General features: G+C 45.6%; 2 protein-coding genes across 2 annotated transcripts; one reads left to right on the forward strand and one right to left on the reverse strand.

Annotated features, from left to right (window-relative positions):
• Positions 1-336: 336 nt before the first annotated feature.
• Positions 337-13,446, reverse strand: thop1 (thimet oligopeptidase 1). The gene is made up of 13 exons (XM_048252011.1): positions 13,343-13,446; positions 12,044-12,250; positions 10,950-11,098; positions 8,699-8,809; positions 8,492-8,594; positions 7,871-8,031; positions 7,177-7,312; positions 5,807-6,173; positions 4,037-4,238; positions 1,959-2,145; positions 1,234-1,362; positions 918-1,054; positions 337-826 (listed from the first exon to the last, which is right to left on the reverse strand). The coding sequence occupies exons 1-13, from the start codon at positions 13,353-13,355 to the stop codon at positions 665-667; spliced, it is 2,064 nt and encodes a 687-aa protein (XP_048107968.1). The 5' UTR covers positions 13,356-13,446; the 3' UTR covers positions 337-664.
• A 534-nt stretch (positions 13,447-13,980) lies between these two features.
• sgta (small glutamine rich tetratricopeptide repeat co-chaperone alpha) lies at positions 13,981-21,680 on the forward strand. Its single transcript, XM_048252013.1, has 12 exons — positions 13,981-14,081; positions 15,126-15,276; positions 15,367-15,470; positions 15,569-15,659; positions 16,776-16,875; positions 17,000-17,104; positions 17,208-17,346; positions 17,455-17,517; positions 17,623-17,660; positions 18,701-18,961; positions 19,108-19,230; positions 21,042-21,680. Exons 2-11 carry the CDS (start codon positions 15,177-15,179, stop codon positions 19,217-19,219), a joined length of 1,113 nt encoding a protein of 370 aa, XP_048107970.1. The 5' UTR covers positions 13,981-14,081; positions 15,126-15,176; the 3' UTR covers positions 19,220-19,230; positions 21,042-21,680.
• The last annotated feature ends 154 nt before the right edge of the window (positions 21,681-21,834 follow it).

Below are 21,834 nucleotides of genomic sequence, written 5' to 3' on the forward strand. Positions count from 1 at the left end.
ACACAGCTGTCCCTGTTGTATGTCCCGTGCTGCACTCACTGTGGTTCTACTGTTCCTGTTGTATGTTCCGTGCTGCACTCACTGTGGTTCTGCTGTTCCGTGCTGCACTCACTGTGGTTCTGCTGTTCCTGTTGTATGTTCCGTGCTGCACTCACTGTGGTTCTGCTGTTCCTGTTCTGCTGTTCCGTGCTGCACTCACTGTGGTTCTGCTGTTCCTGTTATATGTTCCGTGCTGCACTCACTGTGGTTCTTGAGAAGTGAAATGTTGTGACAAAACTAAAACAACTCGTTCAAAATAAATAAGACAACTCGATCAAAATAAATGCGGCACAGACATAGAGGATGATGCAACTTTATTATTTACTGTGAAACATCTGATAAAATAATTAAGGAGCCACAACATTTTTTATTTTGTTTCTTTTTTTGTAATTTCTGACCTGTATTGAATACAACAGCACATTTTAAAACAACTTTTCCAAACTGCCTGAAAAAAAGAAAGGAACACTGGAGCCGTACGAGAGGAGGGTCGACACACGGCTGAGGTCGAGATAAATTTCGCTTGTTCGCCGATTTGTTTATTTGTTTAGAAAACAAGGTGAAAAGTCTGTGGCGCCGCGTGGGCTGGTCTCTCCCGAGCCGGGGGTGGAGGGGGAGGTGTGTGTGGTCAACAGGCACAGGGGGTGCTGGCCTCCACCTCCACCGTTAGTCCTTTGCTCAAGAGGAACGCTTCCTGCTTGGGCTCGCGACCCAGGAACTTCTTCAGCATCTCCGTGGCATCCTCAGAGCCACCTGGCCGCAGGATACACTTCCTGTAGTCCAGACCCACCTGCGGCCACACACACACACACGTTTAATTCACCAGCAGACACTCGAACGCTTAAAAGATGTGTGAAACGCAGAGGAGAGGAGATCATTACCTTTGGGTTCATGATGCCCTCCTGCTTGAAGCGGGCATAGAACATGTCCATGGAGAACACCTCGCTCCACAGGTACCCGTAGTATTGGGCGTCGTACCCTCCTGCCAGGTGGCCGAACGTAGCGGGCATGTTGGTACCTGAGGAAGGAGAGCAGGCAATTCTCAGCCAAACATCACAGCCAATCAACATCTAAACCATCAGATCTCAACCAACCAACATCTAAACCATCAGATCTCAACCAAGCACAGAGCAGAACTAGGAGTGTGGAGGTGGAGAGGTGGGGGTCTAAACTGGCGAGGTGGCGTGAGGGTCTTACCGGATGAGGCGGGCACACCCAGGATCTCCTGGCACAGCCTGGCGTACTCTTCAGCGGGGTCCACGCCACACTTGGTGTGCAGACACTGGTCCACCTTGGCCAGGACGATCTGCCGCAGGTTGAACAGGCCTGCAGAGAGGACACACACACACACACACACACAGGAGGAAGTCACAGTCAGCTTAAGCCCTCTTTACACTGACACACTTTGCAAAGATTTTGGAAAAAAAAATTGAAAGACTACAGTCTCAGACCCTCTCACATCTAAAGACGAGTCATCGAGTCCCAGCACAGCGTGACTCCAGCACAACTCTCATGATTTCAGGCAACTAACGGCCTCCTGAAACTTAACAACTTGGACAAGATTTGGGAAAGATTCTTTTGAGTAAAGCTTGAATGGGGGGCATTAGTTAAAAGATTACCATCTTTCAAGAATCTTTCCCAAATCTAGTCAAAGTTGTTAGGCGTGTCCATTAGCATGCTCAGATCACAGCACAGGACTTTCCATGCAACGCACATTTACAGGGAGTTTTCGCTCCGTTAAATTTCCGTTTTATTTTCTTCCAACATATTCTCACTTCCCAAAGTGCACATAAACTGAGTGAACTAGCTGCTCGATGGAAATACTAAATTACTTCAAATTATATGGTGTTAGATGAACTTGCATCCCTTCTACCATCATAAGTGTGTGTGTGTGTGTATATATATATGTGTGGGTATGGTACCGGTGTTGGCGAGGCGCGACTTGATGAGTTTGTCAAGCAGCTCGTCGGGGATGGCGGCGCTGGTCTTGTAGTGCTTGGACATGCGCAGTAACGGCTCGCGCTCCCACACCCAGTTCTCCAGCATCTGGGACGGAGCCTCCACAAAGTCACGCTCCACGTGCGTCCCACTGAACATGGCGTAGTCCGCCTGCAGCACACACACACAGATCACACACTCAGCACACACACACACACACACACACACTCGCTAACAGGCTTTTACTGTGAATTCATACCAGGGGTGTGGATTCAATATCTGACTGTCAAACAGAAGTCTAACCAGAGACACAACGGCAAATCTACAGCCATTTACCACCTCAGCATGACCAACAATTTATTAGATACATGCATTTGCATATGAAACCTGTTTACAGTGCATCAATTTATTAGATACATGCATCTGCATATGAAACCTGTTTACAGTGCATCTGCAAAATGCATGTTATCATATGAACATTTACTTCACTGTGTAAGTGAGTAAGGTTATAGGGTATGTGCGCAAGTGTGTACGTGTGTGTGTAAGTGAGTAAGGTTATAGTGTATGTGCGCAAGTTTGTGCGTGAGTGTGTTGGGTACTGAGTGTGTATGTGCGTGTGTGCGCGTAAGTGAGTAAGGTTATAGGGTATGTGCGTAAGTGTGTATGTAATATATATATATATATATATGTGTGTGTGTGTGTGAAGTAAGGTTATAGGGCAGGGCTCTACAGTGCGCCCATTTCACTTGCACATGCGAGTAAAAATGATGCCGTGCGAGTGCAAAAAAATATTTACGCGCACTGGTGCGAATGACTTCTAACCATGTCAATATTTGTCTACAAAATACACCGCAACATCGAGAAACATTACTGGTGCAAACCACAGAATCACGTCACGAATGCAGCATAAAAACTACACCTCCCATCAACGTTAGCAGTTTCGCGTTGACTCGCTAGTAGTCGCCTCTATCAAATCCAAGAGCCGCAAAAAAGCGGAAAGTTAGACTAGCCAGCCAAGATGCAAAGATTGAAGAAATTAGTTCTTCTATCCAATCGAATTCATTGGATATAGGAGGAACAGGATGAGATTCTGAGAATGCAGTGAGAGAAGGAAAGGTAACCTAACATGCCCAACATGGGGCAGCCGTGGCCCACTGGTTAGCACTCTGGACTTGGAACCGGAGGGTTGCCGGTTCGACACACACGGGATCAAAAAAGTATATATACTTATCCTATACATTGACGTATTGGCTGCAATATGCAAAATATAGCTGTAGCGAACGAACCGGCACAAAAGTACCCTCCCGTAATACTCCCATTTTATTCAAAGGTAGAACGCTACTGACAACTCCAGGCTTCTACGCATGTATGTTTGTTTACACCGAATACAAGCTGAAGTGCAAAACGAAAGTAGACCTAACGTTAGCCTACTGCCCCCATCAATGCAGATATTTCAAATAAAAACTAAAAGTATAAAACATAGATCCTTGATTAGCCTATGTTGGGTTTTGTGGAAGAGAAAATGGACTGTTTTAGTAGTAGTAGTCTTATTAGGCAGTATGCAGTCAGATAGGTCACCATGGGCATATTTGGATTAGCTACAGATGGATTCACAAATAAATAAATTAGCCTACATTTGGCAGGATACTTGATATACAGGCTAAATGCAAATATGGCAATGTATTATATTATTTTACATTAACAAAATGTAGGAAAATAGAACAGACTGAAAATAAAGTAGGCACTGATCTTTAGCCTAAATGTTGTCAGTCATTCTTAATATTCGTAATTGGTGCACTGGCATGTTTAAGTGTTAGCTGCAGTATAATGTTAGATTATGTGTAAGTTAAGTACAGAACTGACTATGCTCCCAAATTTTTGTCTGTGATCCTAAATTTTTTGACTTGGGCGCACAAGTGCTCCTGAAAACAAATGTTAGTGTAGAGCCCTGTAGGGTATGTGCGTAAGTGTGTAGGTGAGTGTGTTGGGTACCTAAGTGAGTGTGTTGGGTACTGAGTGTGTGTGTGTGTGTGTGTGTGTGTGTGTGTGTGTGTGTGTGTACCTGAGCGCAGAGCTGGTGCATGACGTGGCCGAACTCGTGGAAGTAGGTCTCCACCTCGTCGTGCTGCAGCAGGGAGGGGGCGTCGGCCGTGGGCTTGCTGAAGTTGGCCACCATGGCGGCCACGGCCATCTGACGCGAGCCGTCCGGCAACAGACAGCCCGGCTGCAGGCCGAAACACGCCGCGTGGCCGTACTTACCCTCCCTACGGGTGGGCACACACACACACACAAACACAAGATGCAGAAACACACACTGTTAATACAGTGGGAAATCACAATAAGCCTTGTATTTGTAATGTAACAAAATAAGGAATCACAATAAATTTCAATAGCCAAGGAAGCTGGTCTCAAAAACATAACAGTTCAATAGCAGTACAACAACAACACCAACAGCAGTACAACAGTGTTTCCCACAGAATTTAATTCTATTTGTGGTGGTAGGTTTGCAGAATTAACTTGAATGCAAAAGTTTTTAACAAATTAGCGCAGCGGGGTTATGATGCTAACCAGATTTAAGCAGAGTTTAGCCTTCTAGTCGTCTTCTATGCCTTGCAGGATTGTTAATGTTGTCTTTAAACATGCATGTAGGTTCGTTGAGAGACAGAGAAACAAGGAGAGGCTTTACAAAGGTGCACATAGCTCTACAATGAAAGAATTCCATCCAATTGAAATAGTACAACATGGAAAATCATTGTGTGGTGGTCAATGTTGATATTGTGGCGGGCCGCCACAAATAAGTCAATGTATGGGAAACACTGGTACTACAACAACAACAGCAACAGTACAATAACAACAACAGCAGCAGCAGCAAAACAGCTCAATGTCTATTCTGGTGCCCTTAAAGGATAATTCCGGTATTTAGCACTTTGAATCCCTTTTCTGGTTTGTTTTGGATGAACTAGAGTGGTGGACAAATTTTGACGAGTCCTGTCTCGACTTTTTTACTCGTTTTGAATCGCCTTTGACTGCTTCAGAGTGGCTGGCAATGGGCATGCACAAACATGTCCTTAAAACAACCCTTAACGTTCATTTTCAAAATTGTGCAACTCACCGAGTGGTTAGTGGTGTTCGTTGATTATTAAAAACAAATATATCGGCACAATGTATGATTTCAATCAGGTTATTTGCTATTGTGGAACTATTTTTTCAGATACCTCACAACCGCGTATAAACTTCCGCTCGATATTTGAGTCTGAAGCATAAACAGTAAAAAAAGGTCTTGCGGAAAAACTAAAACCGAATGTAAACAGCCCCACTTTCCGCTTCCGGTAGCGCAGTAATATCAAAGAGCAATGAGTCTTCCAACAGAAATCAATAGGATTTTCCAAAATGCCAAATAAAACACGACAGAAACTGTATTTCGATACGCTACTTGTTTTGGAACATCAACGAACATCACTACCTACTCTGAGTTGCAGTTTTGAAAACGAACGTTAAGGGTTGTTAAAGGTTGTTTTAAGGACATGTTTGTGCATGCCCATAGCAAGCCATTCTGAAGCAGTCAAAGGTTACTCAAAACGAGACTTTTTTAAGGACATGTTTGTGCATGCCCATAGCAAGCCATTCTGAAGCAGTCAAAGGTTACTCAAAACGAGTCAAAAAGTCGAGACAGGACCCAACGTCAACATTTCTGTGTCTACCACTCTAGCTCATCCAAGACAAACCAGAAAAAGGACTCGGTGCTAAATACCGGAATTATCCTTTAAGTATTTACACTTTAGTACAACATATCATTTCAGACAGCATCAATTAAGGTGAAACACACCCTCACCTGGGAAAGAGGTCCAGGTAGAACTGTCCGACCACCTGTCCACTGCTGCGGTCCTTGACGCAATACAGCGTGACGTCATCGTGCCAGACTGGGGCGCGCTCCACCTGCTCGAAGGTGAGGTCCAGCAGCTCCTGGTAGATGTCCAGCAGGCCGCGGGTGACCACCTCCATGGGGAAGTACTCCTTGAGCGTGTTCTGGTCCACGGCATACTGCGTCTCCTCCACCTGGGTCATGTAGTAGCGTGTGTCCCACGCGTGCAGCTCCCCGCTGAAGGGTAGACCGCGCTTCACACACTCTTGCTCCTTCAGCTTCAGGATGACTGACCGCTCCTCCTCGCCCAGCGGCTTCAGCTTACGCGCCAGCTCCTCTACACACACACACACACACAAACAAAATCAGCTTCAGGATGACCAACTGCTTCTCCTCACATAAAAAATGTGTGAGGTGCCTTGATTGTTCTCTCTCTCACAAACACAAACACAAACACACACACACTAAACATGACCATTTGAGTCATGGGCAGCATCAGTAAAGGAAGTTGTGAAGCATCATCTGGCAATAGGGCCCATGTGCTAGTGATGCACGTAAACCCCAGACCTCAGCTGCAGGAGTCAAGCCAACCCCCCGAGCAGCAAGCAGACCCAACACACCACACAACTGCACTTCTGCCCTCACTGGTTCTACTGTAAACCCAACACACCACACAGCTGCACTTCTGCCCTCACTGGTTCTACTGTAAACCCAACACACCACACAGCTGCACTTCTGCCCTCACTGGTTCTAAACCCAACACACCACACAGCTGCACTTCTGCCCTCACTGGTTCTACTGTAAACCCAACACACCACACAGCTGCACTTCTGCCCTCACTGGTTCTACTGTAAACCCAACACACCACACAGCTGCACTTCTGCCCTCACTGGTTCTAATATCTGCGATACATTTTTTTACATCAACATTATTTCAAACCTTTGCGTAGCATGCAAGGCCATTTTTAATATCACTTTATACGAGTGTGTTGTTCATGCGGCAAGTAAAGCATGGGCGAGATCATATGTTATTTAAAGCCTAATTATTCTGCTTACAGAATATCGGCCTTAATGTAGGTGAACGTGAGTGTGAAAATGTTAGTGTTGCATAGTGAAATGTGTAGGCCTAGTAAGAGGGCTGTTTTCCCCTAGGAACCTTATTTGTGTGTATCGTTTCCCCCGTGTATCATGTTTGGCTGCAGTTAAGTGAAGTCCAGTAAAAGTGCCTAAACTGTTTTCCTTGTCTGTGCGTGGTTTCACTAAAAGTTACACCACTCGGTTACTACAGTTAGTGTGAGTAGTAGAGTGTGAAAGTGTCTGAGTGTGTTTGTGCAAACTGACCGAGGAAGGTGGCCACCTTCTTGGAGGACTTGGCCATGTTCATCTCCAGAACGAAGTCCGCATGGGTGCTGAACCCCAGCAGGGCGCTCTTCTGGGCTCGCAGCTGGACCAGCTCCTTCAAGATGGCAGAGTTCTCCTGTTAGAGAGAGAGAGGGGGGGGAGAGAGAGAGAGAGAGAGAGAGAGAGAGAGAGAGCGAGCGAGAGAGAGAGGGAGAGGGAGAAATAAATACATTAAGAAAGAAAAACAAATAGTTATTCAGTTGATTCTGAAGTAGTGTCCCTTTGGAGTACCATGGACAGCCAACAGCATCAACTCTGGTTATCACATGGCATTGCACTGCCATGGCACAGGTGAGTATGACTCTTAGTTAGAGATAAGCTGCCTTTGGAATGTGATGATGACCTCTGGCTACAACTGAAAGGTTCGCTGTTGATAAAAAAATAAATAAAAAAAAAACTATGACAATCGTGTGTAAAAGTAGGTGTGTCGTTTGTTCTTGTCTCCTCGCAATGCCATTGGTACAGCATATCAGTAAATATAAATGTGTGTGTGTGTTTGCCTCCTTGCAGCGGGAGTTGAAGGCCTCCTCCAGCCACTTGCGTGTGCGTGCGTGTGTGTGTGTGCTTGCCTCCTTGCAGCGGGAGTTGAAGGCCTCCTCCAGCCTCTTGCGTGCGTGTGTGTGTGTGTGCTTGCCTCCTTGCAGCGGGAGTTGAAGGCCTCCTCCAGCCTCTTGCGTGTGTCGGGCACGTGACACTTCTTCATGGTGGGGAAGTAATGGGGGTACTTGAGCGTGATCTTCAGCTTCCCGTCAGAGTCCTTCTCCAGCGAGTTCAGGAAGTCCTCCGGCAGACCGCCTGCGGGGACACAGTTTCCCCGTCACACACTGAGGCCCGATACACTTCCTGCTCATCATTATTACCACACCGTCTCAGGTTCAGACTACACATGTGCACCAGTCACAGAAGCAGTTACAGCATATAAACAGCATGACAAACAGCTGCACCTGTTCCAAACATCCCTGCGCTTATTGTCTGTGTTGATCAATTGTTTTTAATCACATATATATTGCGTGCCGTGTAAAATGTATTAGTCACTATTCAAACTAAACATTCACTATTAGAAACGTAATTTGTGTATTATTTACAGTCAAGGGAGTTAAATCCATATTATAGTTCTACATAACTAGAATTAGCATGCAAACACACACACAGCCAAAACAAATACTGCAGCAGAGCTGTGGGACTAGAGTGAGACTGCGCTGAGGTCAGCAGAGCTGTGAGACTAGAGTGAGACTGTGCTGAGGTCAGTGTTTACCCAGCTCATCACGACTGAAGGGCAGGCTGGTGGTGTCCTCGTTCAGGTGTTTGTTGAAGTCGATGCACAGGTTACTCAGCTTTTTCTTGATGGCTTTGATCTCCTGTCAAAAGTTTGGCCACCAGACCGTTTAGTCATGGAGACATGGTGCTGGTGTTGATCTGTTTGTTTGTGTTGTGGTCGTGTTTGTTTGTGTTCCTGACTCACGTCCTGGGTCTCTTTGGGCAGGTGCAGGCCGTTCCTTCGGCCCAGCTTCATCAGTCTCTCGATGTAGCGCTTCCCTTCTGTGGTCAGCGCGTCTCCGTCCTCCAGTTTCCTCTGGGATGGACAGGTGGATACAAACCAATAGAATTACAGGTATACAGGTGGATACATACCAATAGAATTACAGGTATACAGGTGGATACAAATCAATAGAATTCATTTAAATACAAAATACATTGATAAATACCAAATATACTGATAAATATTCTTCCAGTTCAATTTGAAACCTGGCCAACTATCAAGCTAAGGGAAGCTGTGGAAACACTTCCAGAAAGGTGATATGCCACTTCACAACACACACTTCTAACGATGGCACCTATAGAATGTTCACAGGTGTGGTTCCTAAGCAGCACATTCTGAATTTCTGATGATGATATGCATACCTTTTTTGTGCCTATTGGAAACATGTCAAATGTTAATTTGGGTCTGGTTATACCAGTTTACTGGTGGTATGACCAAACTTGCTGTTAACACACACACACATGTATACATATGTGTGTGTGTGTGTGTGTATAATATATGGCCCAGTTTATTGGGGAAACGTGCAGGCAGCTCACTGCTCCGGGTTAGTGTGTGCTTCACCTCACTGTGTGTACACTGTGTGCTGAGTGTGTTTCACTAATTCACGGATTGGGACCAAATTTCCCTCACGGGATCAAAAGAGTAAATATACTCATGTGGACGTAAGCGGGTGTGTGTGTGTGTGTGTGTGTCTGTGTACGGTGTGTGTGTTCTGACCTCCAGGCGGAGAAGATGTGGATGTAAGTGTGTGTGTGTGTGTGTCTGTGTACGGTGTGTGTGTTCTGACCTCCAGGCGGAGAAGATGTGGATGTAAGTGTGTGTGTGTGTGTGTTCTGACCTCCAGGCGGAGAAGATGTGGATGTAAGTGTGTGTGTGTGTGTGTGTTCTGACCTCCAGGCGGAGAAGATGTGGATGTAAGTGTGTGTGTGTGTGTGTGTTCTGACCTCCAGGCGGAGAAGATGTGGATGTAAGTGTGTGTGTGTGTGTGTCTGTGTACGGTGTGTGTGTTCTGACCTCCAGGCGGAGAAGATGTGGATGTAAGTGTGTGTGTGTGTGTGTCTGTGTACGGTGTGTGTGTTCTGACCTCCAGGCGGAGAAGATGTGGATGTAAGTGTGTGTGTGTGTGTGTCTGTGTACGGTGTGTGTGTTCTGACCTCCAGGCGGAGAAGATGTGGATGTAAGTGTGTGTGTGTGTGTCTGTGTACGGTGTGTGTGTTTGACCTCCAGGCGGAGAAGATGTGGATGTAAGTGTGTGTGTGTGTGTGTGTTCTGACCTCCAGGCGGAGAAGATGTGGATGTAAGTGTGTGTGTGTGTGTGTGTGTTCTGACCTCCAGGCGGAGAAGATGTGGATGTAAGTGTGTGTGTGTGTGTGTTCCTGACCCAGTCCAGAAGATGTGGATGGGTGTGTGTGTGTGTGATGTGGTGTGTAGAAAAGATGTGTGTGTGTGTGTGTCTGTGTACGGTGTGTGTGTTCTGACCTCCAGGCGGAGAAGATGTGGATGTAAGTGTGTGTGTGTGTGTGTGTTCTGACCTCCAGGCGGAGAAGATGTGGATGTAAGTGTGTGTGTGTGTCCTGTGTACGGTGTGTGTGTTCTGACCTCCAGGGAGAAGATGTGGATGTAAGTGTGTGTGTGTGTGTGTCTGTGTAACCTCCCGGCGTGTGTTCCTGACCTCCAGGCGGAGAAGATGTGGATGTAAGAGTGTGTGTGTGTGTGTGTGTGTGTGTGTGTGTGTTCTGACCTCCAGGCGGAGAAGATGTGGATGTGTGTGTGTGTGTGTGTGTGTGTGTGTAATCTGTGTGTTCCAGTGTGTGTGTTTCTGACCTCCATGGCGGAGAAGATGTGGATGTAAGTGTGTGTGTGTGTGTGTCTGTGTACGGTGTGTGTGTTCTGACCTCCAGGCGGAGAAGATGTGGATGTAAGTGTGTGTGTGTGTGTGTCTGTGTACGGTGTGTGTGTTCTGACCTCCAGGCGGAGAAGATGTGGATGTAAGTGTGTGTGTGTGTGTCCGACCTCTATGTACGGTGTGTGTGTTCTGACCTCCAGGCGGAGAAGATGTGGGTGTGTGTGTGTGTGTGTGTGTGTCTGTGTACGGTGTGTGTGTTCTGACCTCCAGGCGGAGAAGATGTGGATGTAAGTGTGTGTGTGTGTGTGTCTGTGTGTGTGTTCTGACCTCCAGGGTAACGATGCGTTGGTACACGTCCTCCCTCATGCTCATCTCCACGTCGAACTCGGACAGCTTCTTATCGGCTTCCGTGCTGGCCGTGCGCACCTCCTTGGAGGGGGACACATGCTGCGGGAAGTCCAACATGTTGCGCTGGACTGGGGATGAGCATCAGTCACACCTTTTAGGGCCATCAAACAATGCTCTTTTTCAAATGCTGCTTGCTGTTATACCACAATGCTCTTTTTCAAATGCTGCTTGCTGTTATGTCACACCACAATGCTCTTTTTCAAATGCTGCTTGCTGTTATGTCACACGGCTCTTTTTCAAATGCTGCTTGCTGTTATGCCAGTGAAAGGGGAACCCATTTGTCCCAAATCCCTGGGTCCTACAATCAAACAAATTAATGTGTGCACTATATGAATATGGTGTGGTTTCTGAGAGCAGAAAGGTGTTCCAGTGAGCACGAGCACACACACACACACACACACACACACACACCCTTACTCTCTCTGGCTCTGCTTCACCTGCGGAACAATGCCATTGTCAGGCGCATGTGGGTAAGCTAGCCTTTATGTAGAAAACTGCTGAACAGTCTATACCATTGCATACGGAATTTCAGCTGACTCAGATTTTCTGTGCCGCTTACAATAGCCGCAGAGTAAATGCTAAGTTTGGTTGTAGTGGGCTGGACGGATTACACCACGAGAGGTTTGTTTTCGCCATCTGCCAGCATCCACCTACTACTACACACACAGGCTTCAGTGTGCCTTCCAGATCATTTGGTAAAAAAAAATAATCACCCAATATAATGCAGTGCATAGTTCACAGAGGAAGTCTTCAGACAAATATATACCTGACTTTATAGAGCTGTACTTTTTATGATGCAATTTATGGTGTAATGCAGCCAGTGCAATATCTGAGAGTGGCAATGTACAGTTCAACATCAGTTCAGAAGTCCTGGCACAAGATTTGGAGTCAAACTGAAGTTCATCTGTATTTGATATTGTGCACTTGGTGTTTTTTGACAAGTGGTGTGTTATTGAGCGTCCCCTTGATATTGAGCGTCCCCTCGTTATTGGACGCCCCTCCTCTCTACTCACCTGTGTAGTCCACCTCCACATCAGCGAGCGCCTTCAGGGTGTTCTCATAGGTCACCTTGTCCAGGTCCAGGGAGCCCACGGTGTCGTACACCTGCTTGGTCTTAGCGATGAGCTCGTCGGACAGCTGGTGAATCTGCTCCGGGGTCAGGTCCCAGCGCAGACGGTTGTCTGCACAGACACGAGTCTGCGTTCCAAACACCACTTCTCCTGGAAACGCAGGGAAAGGGATACATGTTTAAACGCAGGGAAAGGGATACATGTATAAACGCAGGGAAAGGGATACATGTATAAGCTTAAGATATATGAATAAGAACAGGGGGGAGCCTGTTTCTACATCCAGGAGAAAACTACAGGGTTTAATGCTAATTAGTCAAGAAAGAAACATAAACTGTGCCTGCGTGCCAGGGCATGAAATACCAGGTGATCAGGGAGTTAACAAAGGAAAATAGTTGAGGAGTCTAATCCAAATATCTTAGCACTAACTGAGTTTCCTACACACAACTAACTATTTCTGATACCTACTTTGTCTATAATGGTCATTTTGCACACGTCATACACCCACGGGGATACAAAGTGCACATTTAACACACAGAAACCGTAGGAGAGAAATATTGAAATGTAATCAATATTACCAACGCTAGTGTAATACTGTAAATTGGTGTCACCCGGGTTAGTTGAACAAAAGCTAATGTTTGGATTGTTAAGTCGAGCTAGAATGGCAAAACTGCGGACTGTCAGACAGGCACAGATTTACTACATTTGCCAACGCTGGCCGTGGACTCCCTCCGACCAACGAAATACAAATAATGTGTGTTGTGAACAATAGCTACATAACTAGCTGTGACAAAGCATTTCAGTTAGCTGACGTTAGCCACCAACACAATTAACACCGTCCTGTGAATGAATGAATGGGTTAATGAAAGGCTGCCGTTAGCTGACAGTACCACATACATTTCGCAAAACAAGAACCAAGATACAAGCAAAACAAATGATACATCGAAGGTTGACATAGTATACATCCACGGAGCTTGTAGAAACCCAGTGATGGGGCAAACATTTACACCGCACGACATCGCTCCGGTTGCGCAAACAGTTAGCCAACTGATTAGCTAGCCGTACAACCTTAGCCATGCTAGCCCGCTAGCCTAGACCATTCACAGGGGTTAGCCTGAAAGTTGTCTAACCCACTGTGACACAGGTCGGTATAATAGCCACAATTTGCGGTGTTACTCTTTTACGGTTTAAAGTTCATGTAACAGAATGGTCAGAAAAAATGTACATAAATCCCTTGTTACTCACCTGTGGGTGCCATAATTCAAACAACTGAGTTGCAGCGTGTGCTCCACTGTGTGCGGTTCCTCAACACTGATACCGCCCCACCTTCCGACGCTCTTCTAAACGATAGGCCTGAGTATGTGTCAATCACATTAAGGTCCTCCGCATCGCTCCGCACAACACTTGCCAGTCATCTTCAAGCTTCAGTCAAATTGGCCATCATTTTTACAATAAAAGAAGAAATAAAGATGACGAAACATGCTCTATCTCAGTATAGATCTACATTGAGTGTTATTTAATGTAAAGTCATGGAATACTCACAAACCATCGTCATAACAAAATTATGCTGCCAGTGACAGTTTATAGTTTCCTCAGAAATATGAGACTTATTTAGTAAAATTTCAGTTTTCTGTTTCACACATGCAAACAAACACTGCTTACTGTCAACTAACGTACCAACCAGATGCAAAGCTAATAAATCAGATCCTAAGTTGCGTGTCGCACATGCAAACGGCATACGTATAACTTTCAAAACAACGACTGAACACTGAATGTCAATGTCAAGTTTGTCATGTTTATGATTTTCTCTGTGTTGTCATTTTAACTTCTCCAACTATTAGTGAGAAATCTGCCCTAGCTGGGTGGGTCGCCAACTCAATTCCTCCCTGGATGTGACGTTTCACACATGCCGTATTTCTCATATTACACCTTAGGTTTACACCATACTGCAAGGAATCTTTGAAGTGAGACAGCAAGACAACTGGTAAGGCAAGAGTAACGTTAGATGACAAGCTAACGGGACGCACTGGTTCGCTATCTTAGGATATGTGCATTATCACTACAATATTGATACATAATGTTCGCATTTGCCCTTAGATGCAGTGTAGCTATTTTTAATGACTCATTTGAACTAACCATTGTTAGCTGACTAGCGAGCTGTGTAGCAGCTACTATATTACAGCTGGAATGGCTTAAACAAGTTGGCTAGCTTCGTAAAATTATCAAAATGTCAAAAAGCTCGTGTTGCTTTTGAGAGAGTATACTTGCTAAGAATATTATCTGCCATTCTGAATAGTTTCATATGAACTCTGTTCAACTGACAGCCCAAGTATCAGTGCTTTGATAGAACAGGCTAGCTAGCTATGTTAGCTAACTTGGAAGTTCACCGGCGTGGGTTAGCTAGGACTAGAAATTTCTGTGATGCATCCAGCTTCTATTTAGATCTAGCATAGCTAGCTAGCTATTGCGCTCAGGCAGCATAGCAAATCATGTACTTGCATAGTTAGCTAGTTGTAATCATAGCCATGCTTAAGGAGTCATTAGTCTGGCTTGAGGATAAGTTAACTGATGTTTTGATAATATAAGGACAGTAGATATAACGCCATGGTTGCGTAAGGATCTATGGTAAGGATAAGCGAAGTTGGCCTTCTAGAACTTCCTTGCTAGATTGCAAATATTAGCCAACTAGCACTAGCAGGCTAACGTTTCCTAATGCTTCTCTAATCAGAGAAGTTGTCTACTGTTCCACAATGTCTGACAATGTGTTTCGCTCGCAACCTCCTATTGCCACTAATTTAGCATTTAATATCTGACAATAATATTGACGGAAAGATGTCAGAACGTAGGCTAGGCATACTGCATGCCAAATAGGCTACTAATAAATAAATAGCAATCATCAATAAGAGAACGACGGATCTGACACGACTGTTTTCATTTATCAAAATATGAGCCAGTCAGAGCCTTATTTGCAATCTGAAGGTGGTCCTACAGGTCGTTTACAGCCTTGTTTTGATTGTCACCATTTCAGGTGTACTCACACAACTCTTGATACTTTGTGAGGTTTCATCCTCCAAGAAAGATGACGGATACCAAACGTCTCGCGTTCTCCATCATTCAGTTCCTTCATGACCAGGTGAACTCCGGCGGGTTGTCGTCGGACACTCAGGAGAGTTTAGAAGGTACTTCAATATGATGTGTCTGTTTTGGATTGCATTTCTGAAGTTGGAGGTCACGCACCAATGTTTACACTTGACACACCTTTGTTCCAGTTGCAATCCAGTGTCTAGAGACGGCCTTCAGCGTCTCCACGGAGGACCAGAGTCTAGCTGTCACCCAGACCTTACCAGAGATCTTTGCCTCAGCCACAGCAAAGGTGTGTAATAACAACCACCCAACATTCTGTTACGTATAATTGTTGTGCATTTGTGTACAAGTGTTACAACAAGTGCCTCTCTTGCCTTTTACTTGCAGTGTCCTAATGCCTCCCAAGCGGAAAACAACTCCAGGGTGCACTCTCCTTCAGCCGAGCAGATTGCAGAAGCCGAGCAACTCAAAACTGAAGGTATGGGCCGAGCTGTGAGATCACCTGTTAACTGAGTTTGGTTTAGCTGATCAGAGCTGTGAGACGACCTGAGCAGTGAGTTTGGTTTAGCTAATCAGAGCTGTGAGATCACCTGAGCAGTGAGTTTGGTTTAGCTGATCAGTGAGTTTGGTTTAGCTGATCAGAGCTGTGAGATGACCTGAGCAGTGAGTTTGGTTTAGCTGATCAGAGAGTTTGGTTTAGCTGATCAGTGAGTTTGGTTTAGCTGATCTATTACTAAATTTAGTGCATCAGTAGAACTGGGGAGGTGAGGAAGCAGAAGGTGAAGTTGTTGGCTGTGTTCCAGTAACCGTACGTTGTTATACACTGTATTTTAAATATTCTACATTGTGTCTTCTATGTCTTTAATTGCTGTATTTTATGTACTTTACTACATTAATATGTACTTAAAAACAATATTGTCCTTTCATACTTTTATTTACTGTTATTCTTTGCTTTTGTTTATATAAAGCACATTGAATTACCCCGTGTATGAAATGCGCTGTATAAATAGCCAAGTCTTGGCTTGAGTGAGTCACCATCTGCCAGTGTCAGTGACTCTTCGGATAGATGCTGTTACCGGGGGAACAATAAGTCATGATGTCACTGATGTAGTGTTGTATGTTGTTACCGGGGGAACAATAAGTCATGATGTCACTGATGTAGTGTTGTATGTTGTCACAGGGGGAACAAAAAGTCATGATGTCACTGATGTAGTGTTGTATGTTGTCACAGGGGGAACAATAAGTCATGATGTCACTGATGTAGTGTTGTATGTTGTCACAGGGGGAACAAAAAGTCATGATGTCACTGATGTAGTGTTGTATGTTGTCACAGGGGGAACAATAAGTCATGATGTCACTGATGTAGTGTTGTATGTTGTCACAGGGGGAACAATAAGTCATGATGTCACTGATGTAGTGCATTGTATGTTGTCACAGGGGGAACAAAAAGTCATGATGTCACTGATGTAGTGCATTGTATGTTGTCACAGGGGGAACAAAAAGTCATGATGTCACTGATGTAGTGTTGTATGTTGTCACAGGGGGAACAAAAAGTCATGATGTCACTGATGTAGTGCATTGTATGTTGTTACAGGTAACGACCAAATGAAAGTTGAGAATTTCGGCGCTGCTGTGGAGTTCTACTCAAAGGCTATCGCACTTAACCCTGAAAATGCTGTTTACTATTGCAACAGGTATAGACTGACACTTTTACCCTCATAAGTTTGGCTTCAGTCATGCTATCTTGCCTTTGCACAGATTGACATTGCTGTAGAATATGTTTGGTCTGTAATATTGCATAGTTGAATTATTTGACAGGGCTGCTGCATATAGTAAGTTGGGAAACTATGCCGGAGCTGTCCAAGACTGTGAACAAGCCATTGGGATTGATCCAAACTACAGCAAAGCCCACGGGAGAATGGGGTACTTATGCTTTACCATATCTTTCTTTTTTATGTGACTGGTGCTGTGACTCGCGCTAAGGTGCACAGATGTGACTTAAGCCAATGGTCTTGTTCAATTACAGGCTGGCGCTGGCAAGTTTAAACAAACACACAGAGGCTGTTAGCTATTACAAGAAAGCACTGGAGCTGGACCCGGACAACGACACGTACAAATCCAACTTGAAAATAGCAGAACAGAAGATGAAAGAGACCCCAAGTCCAGTAGGTGTTTGGTGTGACCTCTGTAATGTCCGTTAAACCATGAGACTTATCCGAGCATTCAAATCTGCCTCGTCAGCGCTTCTCACTGTCCACGCTTATCTTCTCCAGACAGGGGGAATGGGTGGAGTGGACCTAGCCGGCCTTCTCAGTAATCCTGGATTCATGAACATGGTGAGGGTGACATCTTGGACTTACTTCTACAAAATTAGGTTGGATCATTCAGACCTGTGACTTGAAATGTTAACTGAAACAAACTGCCTTTTTTTCCCCCATTAGGCATCAAATCTGATGAATAATCCTCAAGTTCAACAACTGTGAGTAATATGGATGCTGTGTTAATCTCCTCTGTCCTCTGGTTAGTGCACTTTGACATTTGTTTGGTTCAAGTAAAGTAAGGTGGAATTAGGTTGCTTTTGGTGTAACATAACTAAACTCAGACTGTTGCCTAAACCAGAGACTTTCTAATGAGGAGACGCAGCACTCAAAAACCCCTCCATAGAAATGCATAGGGTTAGTTTGGAACGGCAATATGGCAGTTACGTTATCTACGCGTATCCCGCACCTTCCGTGGAAAAAAAGTGATGTGGGGTGTTGTGAATACATCGTGCCAATCATGTGTTGTGATCTCGCTGCTGGAGCAAGGTTTGTGTCGCGATGCCTTGCACACGTGCATTTCTGCCGAAATAGATGCCCGATATTAAGTGCCCAAAAGGCGTTACAATATGGCCACCGAGTGTAGGGTCTTGGACTGTTGTGCTACTGTTAGAGTGTAAATTAGTGTTCTCTTGCACATAGTAATGCTTATTGTAATTCAGTTGTTTACATCTGACTTGTGGTGCATTTGTGTGGCTCTCATGATGGCTTGCCATAGTATTGTAGCTTACATCTGGCTTGCATGGCCTCTATCTTTCATAATATCTATTTGTGAGGACACCAGTACTATTGAACTCAATTGCTTTTTACAACTTGCTAGTCTTATTTAAAGCCGCTGCTGAGTAGGGGTTGGAAAAAAAAGAATTGAGATGGCACTACATGGCAGCTGTTCTGCTGGTGATAACTTATCGATACAGTGACACCAAGTTTCTGTACATTTTTTCGTAATTATTCCATCTGACCTGTAATGATCTGGGTATCTGACATGATGTCTTGTGTTGATCAGGGTATCTGGGATAATGTGTTGATCAGAATGGCTATGTAATTTCTGTACAGACATATGGCAATATGTACCCCCCCACACACACAAACACACACATCGCAACGGTTTACTGTACACATCATCAACCGTAGTATCTTGTGTTGATCTGGGTGTCTGGGATGATGTCTTGTGTTGATCAGGGTGTCTTGCATTGATCAGGGTGTCTGGGATGATGTCTGGAGCCTATGCTGGAGCACCCGGAGCACCTGGAGTGGTACCAAGCGCAGTACCAGGAGCGGTACCAGGCGCAGTACCAGGAGCTGGACCGGAGGCAGCACCAGGAGTCGGACTTGGCGCCGGACTCGGAGGCCTAGGAGGAGGACTAGGAGGCCTAGGAGGAGGCCTAGGAGGAGGCCTTGGAGGAGGAGCAACAGCAGCAGGAGGAGCGGGTCCCAACGACCTCTCGGGACTCATCCAGGCGTGAGTCCCATTTAAGTACTGACTTGTTTTCATTGGGCATCAGTCTGACTGACTGACTGACTGACTTGTGATCCTGCTAAGCAAGTCTTGCTTTAGTCTGATTTTGTGTGTGTGTGTGTGTGTGTGTGTGTGTGTGTGTGTGACAGAGGCCAACAGTTTGCCCAGCAGATGCAGCAACAGAACCCAGAGCTGATTGAGATGCTGCGGAGTCAGATGCGCAGTCGGCCGCCCAGCTCCAGCAATGACGACCAGCCTTGACCACCTCACAGGTGAGCCCTCACTAACCTTGACCACCTCACAGGTGAGCCCTCACTAGCCCCTCCCACCTCACAGATGAGTCCTCACCAGCCTTGACCACCTCACAGGTGAGCCCTCACTAGCCCCTCCCTTCACGGGTGAGCCCTCACTAGCCTTGACCACCTCACAGGTGAGCCCTCACTAGCCTTGACCACCTCACAGATGAGCCCTCACTAGCCCCTCCCACCTCACAGATGAGCCCTCACTAGCCTTGACCACCTCACAGGTGAACCCTCACCAGCCTTGACCACCTCACAGGTGAACCCTCACCAGCCTTGACCACCTCACAGGTGAGCCCTCACTAGCCCCTCCCACCTCACAGATGAGCCCTCACTAGCCCCTCCCACCTCACAGGTGAGGCCTGACCAGCCTTGACCACCTCACAGGTGAGCCCTCACTAGCCTTGACCACCTCACAGATGAACCCTCACTAGCCTTGACCACCTCACAGATGAACCCTCACTAGCCTTGACCACCTCACAGATGAACCCTCACTAGCCTTGACCACCTCACAGGTGAGCCCTCACTAGCCTTGACCACCTCACTAGCCCCTCCCTTCACAGGTGAGCCCTCATTAGCCCCTCCCACCTCACAGATGAGCCCTCACTAGCCTTGACCGCCTCACCAGGTGAGCCCTCACTAGCCTTGACCGCCTCACAGGTGAGCCCTCACTAGCCCCTCCCTTCATAGGTGAGCCCTCACTAGCCCCTCCCTTCACAGGTGAGCCCTCACTAGCCCCTCCCGCCTCACAGGTGAGCCCTCACTAGCCTTGACCGCCTCACAGGTGAGCCCTCACTAGCCCCTCCCACCTCACAGGTGAGCCCTCACTAGCCTTGACCGCCTCACAGGTGAGCACCTCAGTAGCCCCTCCCTTCACAGGTGAGCACCTCAGTAGCCCCTCCCTTCACAGGTGAGCCCTCACTAGCCCCTCCCTTCACAGGTGAGCCCTCACCAGCCCGCCAGGAAATCCCACATGGTGAGCTTGTCAATTGTTCACTGCTGTGGTCCTAAAACCCCAGCTAGCATTGTCTGGGTACTTTTGAAAATGTTAAGGGGTCCTTGTTCCAGTGCATCGACACAACCGGAGTTGCGCTTTAATGTTGGGGTGACAAGAGTCCCAAAGTTCACCCCATAGCCACTTTTTCCCCAAACAGAGAGGCCACTCTGGCAAAGTATTGTAAAAAGCACTTCTTATTACACATGCATTAATAGTATGTAGGTACACAAACATACATTATGCATGGACAACACAAGTATATGATATTACATATAATATATGCATGGACAACATAAATATGTGATATTACATATTGTTACATAGGTTGTTACACTCTACTTCATTATGTAGATACCCTGCAACAAGGACCCCTTAAAATAAAGTGTTACTGAAAATTCAAGAGCAGTTGACACTTTTAATTATTATTACCCACTTAAATTCCCCTCTGGTTGTTTTTGTGGCCTCATTTTGGATATGGCCTTTATTGTAGCTTCATCTCCTCCTTAATGCCATCACCACTGCAGTGACAGCAGTCAAACTTAAGTATTAAACTATTGATATTGTCATTGTTAGTATTAATATTACTATTATGCTTAATGTAGACTTTCAAACTTTATTTGAAACTATTATTTTTTTAACTCATGTAGTGTTCATATACTCTAGGTCGCTTTGGACAAAAGCATCTGCCAAATGGCATAACATAAGCAGTTTTTATATCACAGTACATTATTGGTTTGGGGGTTGGTCTACGTGCTACTAACCTGGGCCTGTTCTTTGCTTTTTAAAGGTGAATGGCTTGTGCAAGGACTCCAGAAGACAGACTGTCCGTTTTTTTTATTTGTATAATTCTTGCTACCCCAGGGATAAACCCTGGTTTATGACAGGAGTATAAAAGAGCACGCCTGGCCCCAGTCTTTGACTTCTCCAGTCCTGCCCATTGAATCACGTAGGAATGACAGATCTAGTTTCAGGTGTCTGGACTGCAGCTGGATCCGAGCACCTCACTCAGACACCCTCACTGTAGCACCTGCTGTGTGTATATGAATATAACATGGGGCTACTAACATTTGCCATTGAACCTTGTCATATCGGAAGGAATGATCTGCAAGTGAGTGATTTGTAGACTGCTAAGGAGCCCCATCTTAGGCTGCCGGGGAGGCTGGGGTACAGACACTGTTCTGTACTAAAGGGGGGTGACATGGCGTAGGACCGGGGAGTCAATGTAACGTGGAATGCCACATAAGATTAAAGTATTGTCATCTCATTTGAAGGTTATTTTGTTCTTCTCTGAAGCAGTGTGTTAATATTGCACAGTTGGAGTCCAATTGTGACAGTTTTATGAAAGTATATCAACATGTGACAACTGCCCCTCTTTTTCTTTGTCCCACAATACTGTCATTTTGAATAAAAGAAATTGGAAATTTTACATCGTGAACTGAAGGGTCTTCCTGTTCATTTTGAAACAATGCTGTACATTTCTTCATTGTCGAGCACATGGCATGGCTGTACAATATAACTCACAGCATTACTAGACCTATTGTGTATTGGCTACCACGCCACAGTCGTTTTATTGTCATTGC

Source organism: Alosa alosa, chromosome 9 (genome assembly GCF_017589495.1).
Source record: "Alosa alosa isolate M-15738 ecotype Scorff River chromosome 9, AALO_Geno_1.1, whole genome shotgun sequence".
NCBI classification, from domain to species: Eukaryota; Metazoa; Chordata; class Actinopteri; order Clupeiformes; family Clupeidae; genus Alosa; species Alosa alosa.

Coding starts and splice junctions, on each gene's coding strand:
- thop1 (XM_048252011.1), bottom strand. Junction 11,099..12,043: donor TGTGGAGGTGGACTACACAG/GTGAGTAGAGAG, acceptor GCTCATCCCCAG/TCCAGCGCAACATGTTGGAC. Junction 8,032..8,491: donor CTTCAGTCGTGATGAGCTGG/GTAAACACTGAC, acceptor GTGTCCCCGCAG/GCGGTCTGCCGGAGGACTTC.
- sgta (XM_048252013.1), top strand. CDS start 15,177: ATGACGGATACCAAACGTCTCGCGTTCTCCATCATTCAGTTCCTTCAT. Junction 15,277..15,366: donor CACTCAGGAGAGTTTAGAAG/GTACTTCAATAT, acceptor CCTTTGTTCCAG/TTGCAATCCAGTGTCTAGAG. Junction 17,518..17,622: donor ATCCTGGATTCATGAACATG/GTGAGGGTGACA, acceptor TTCCCCCATTAG/GCATCAAATCTGATGAATAA.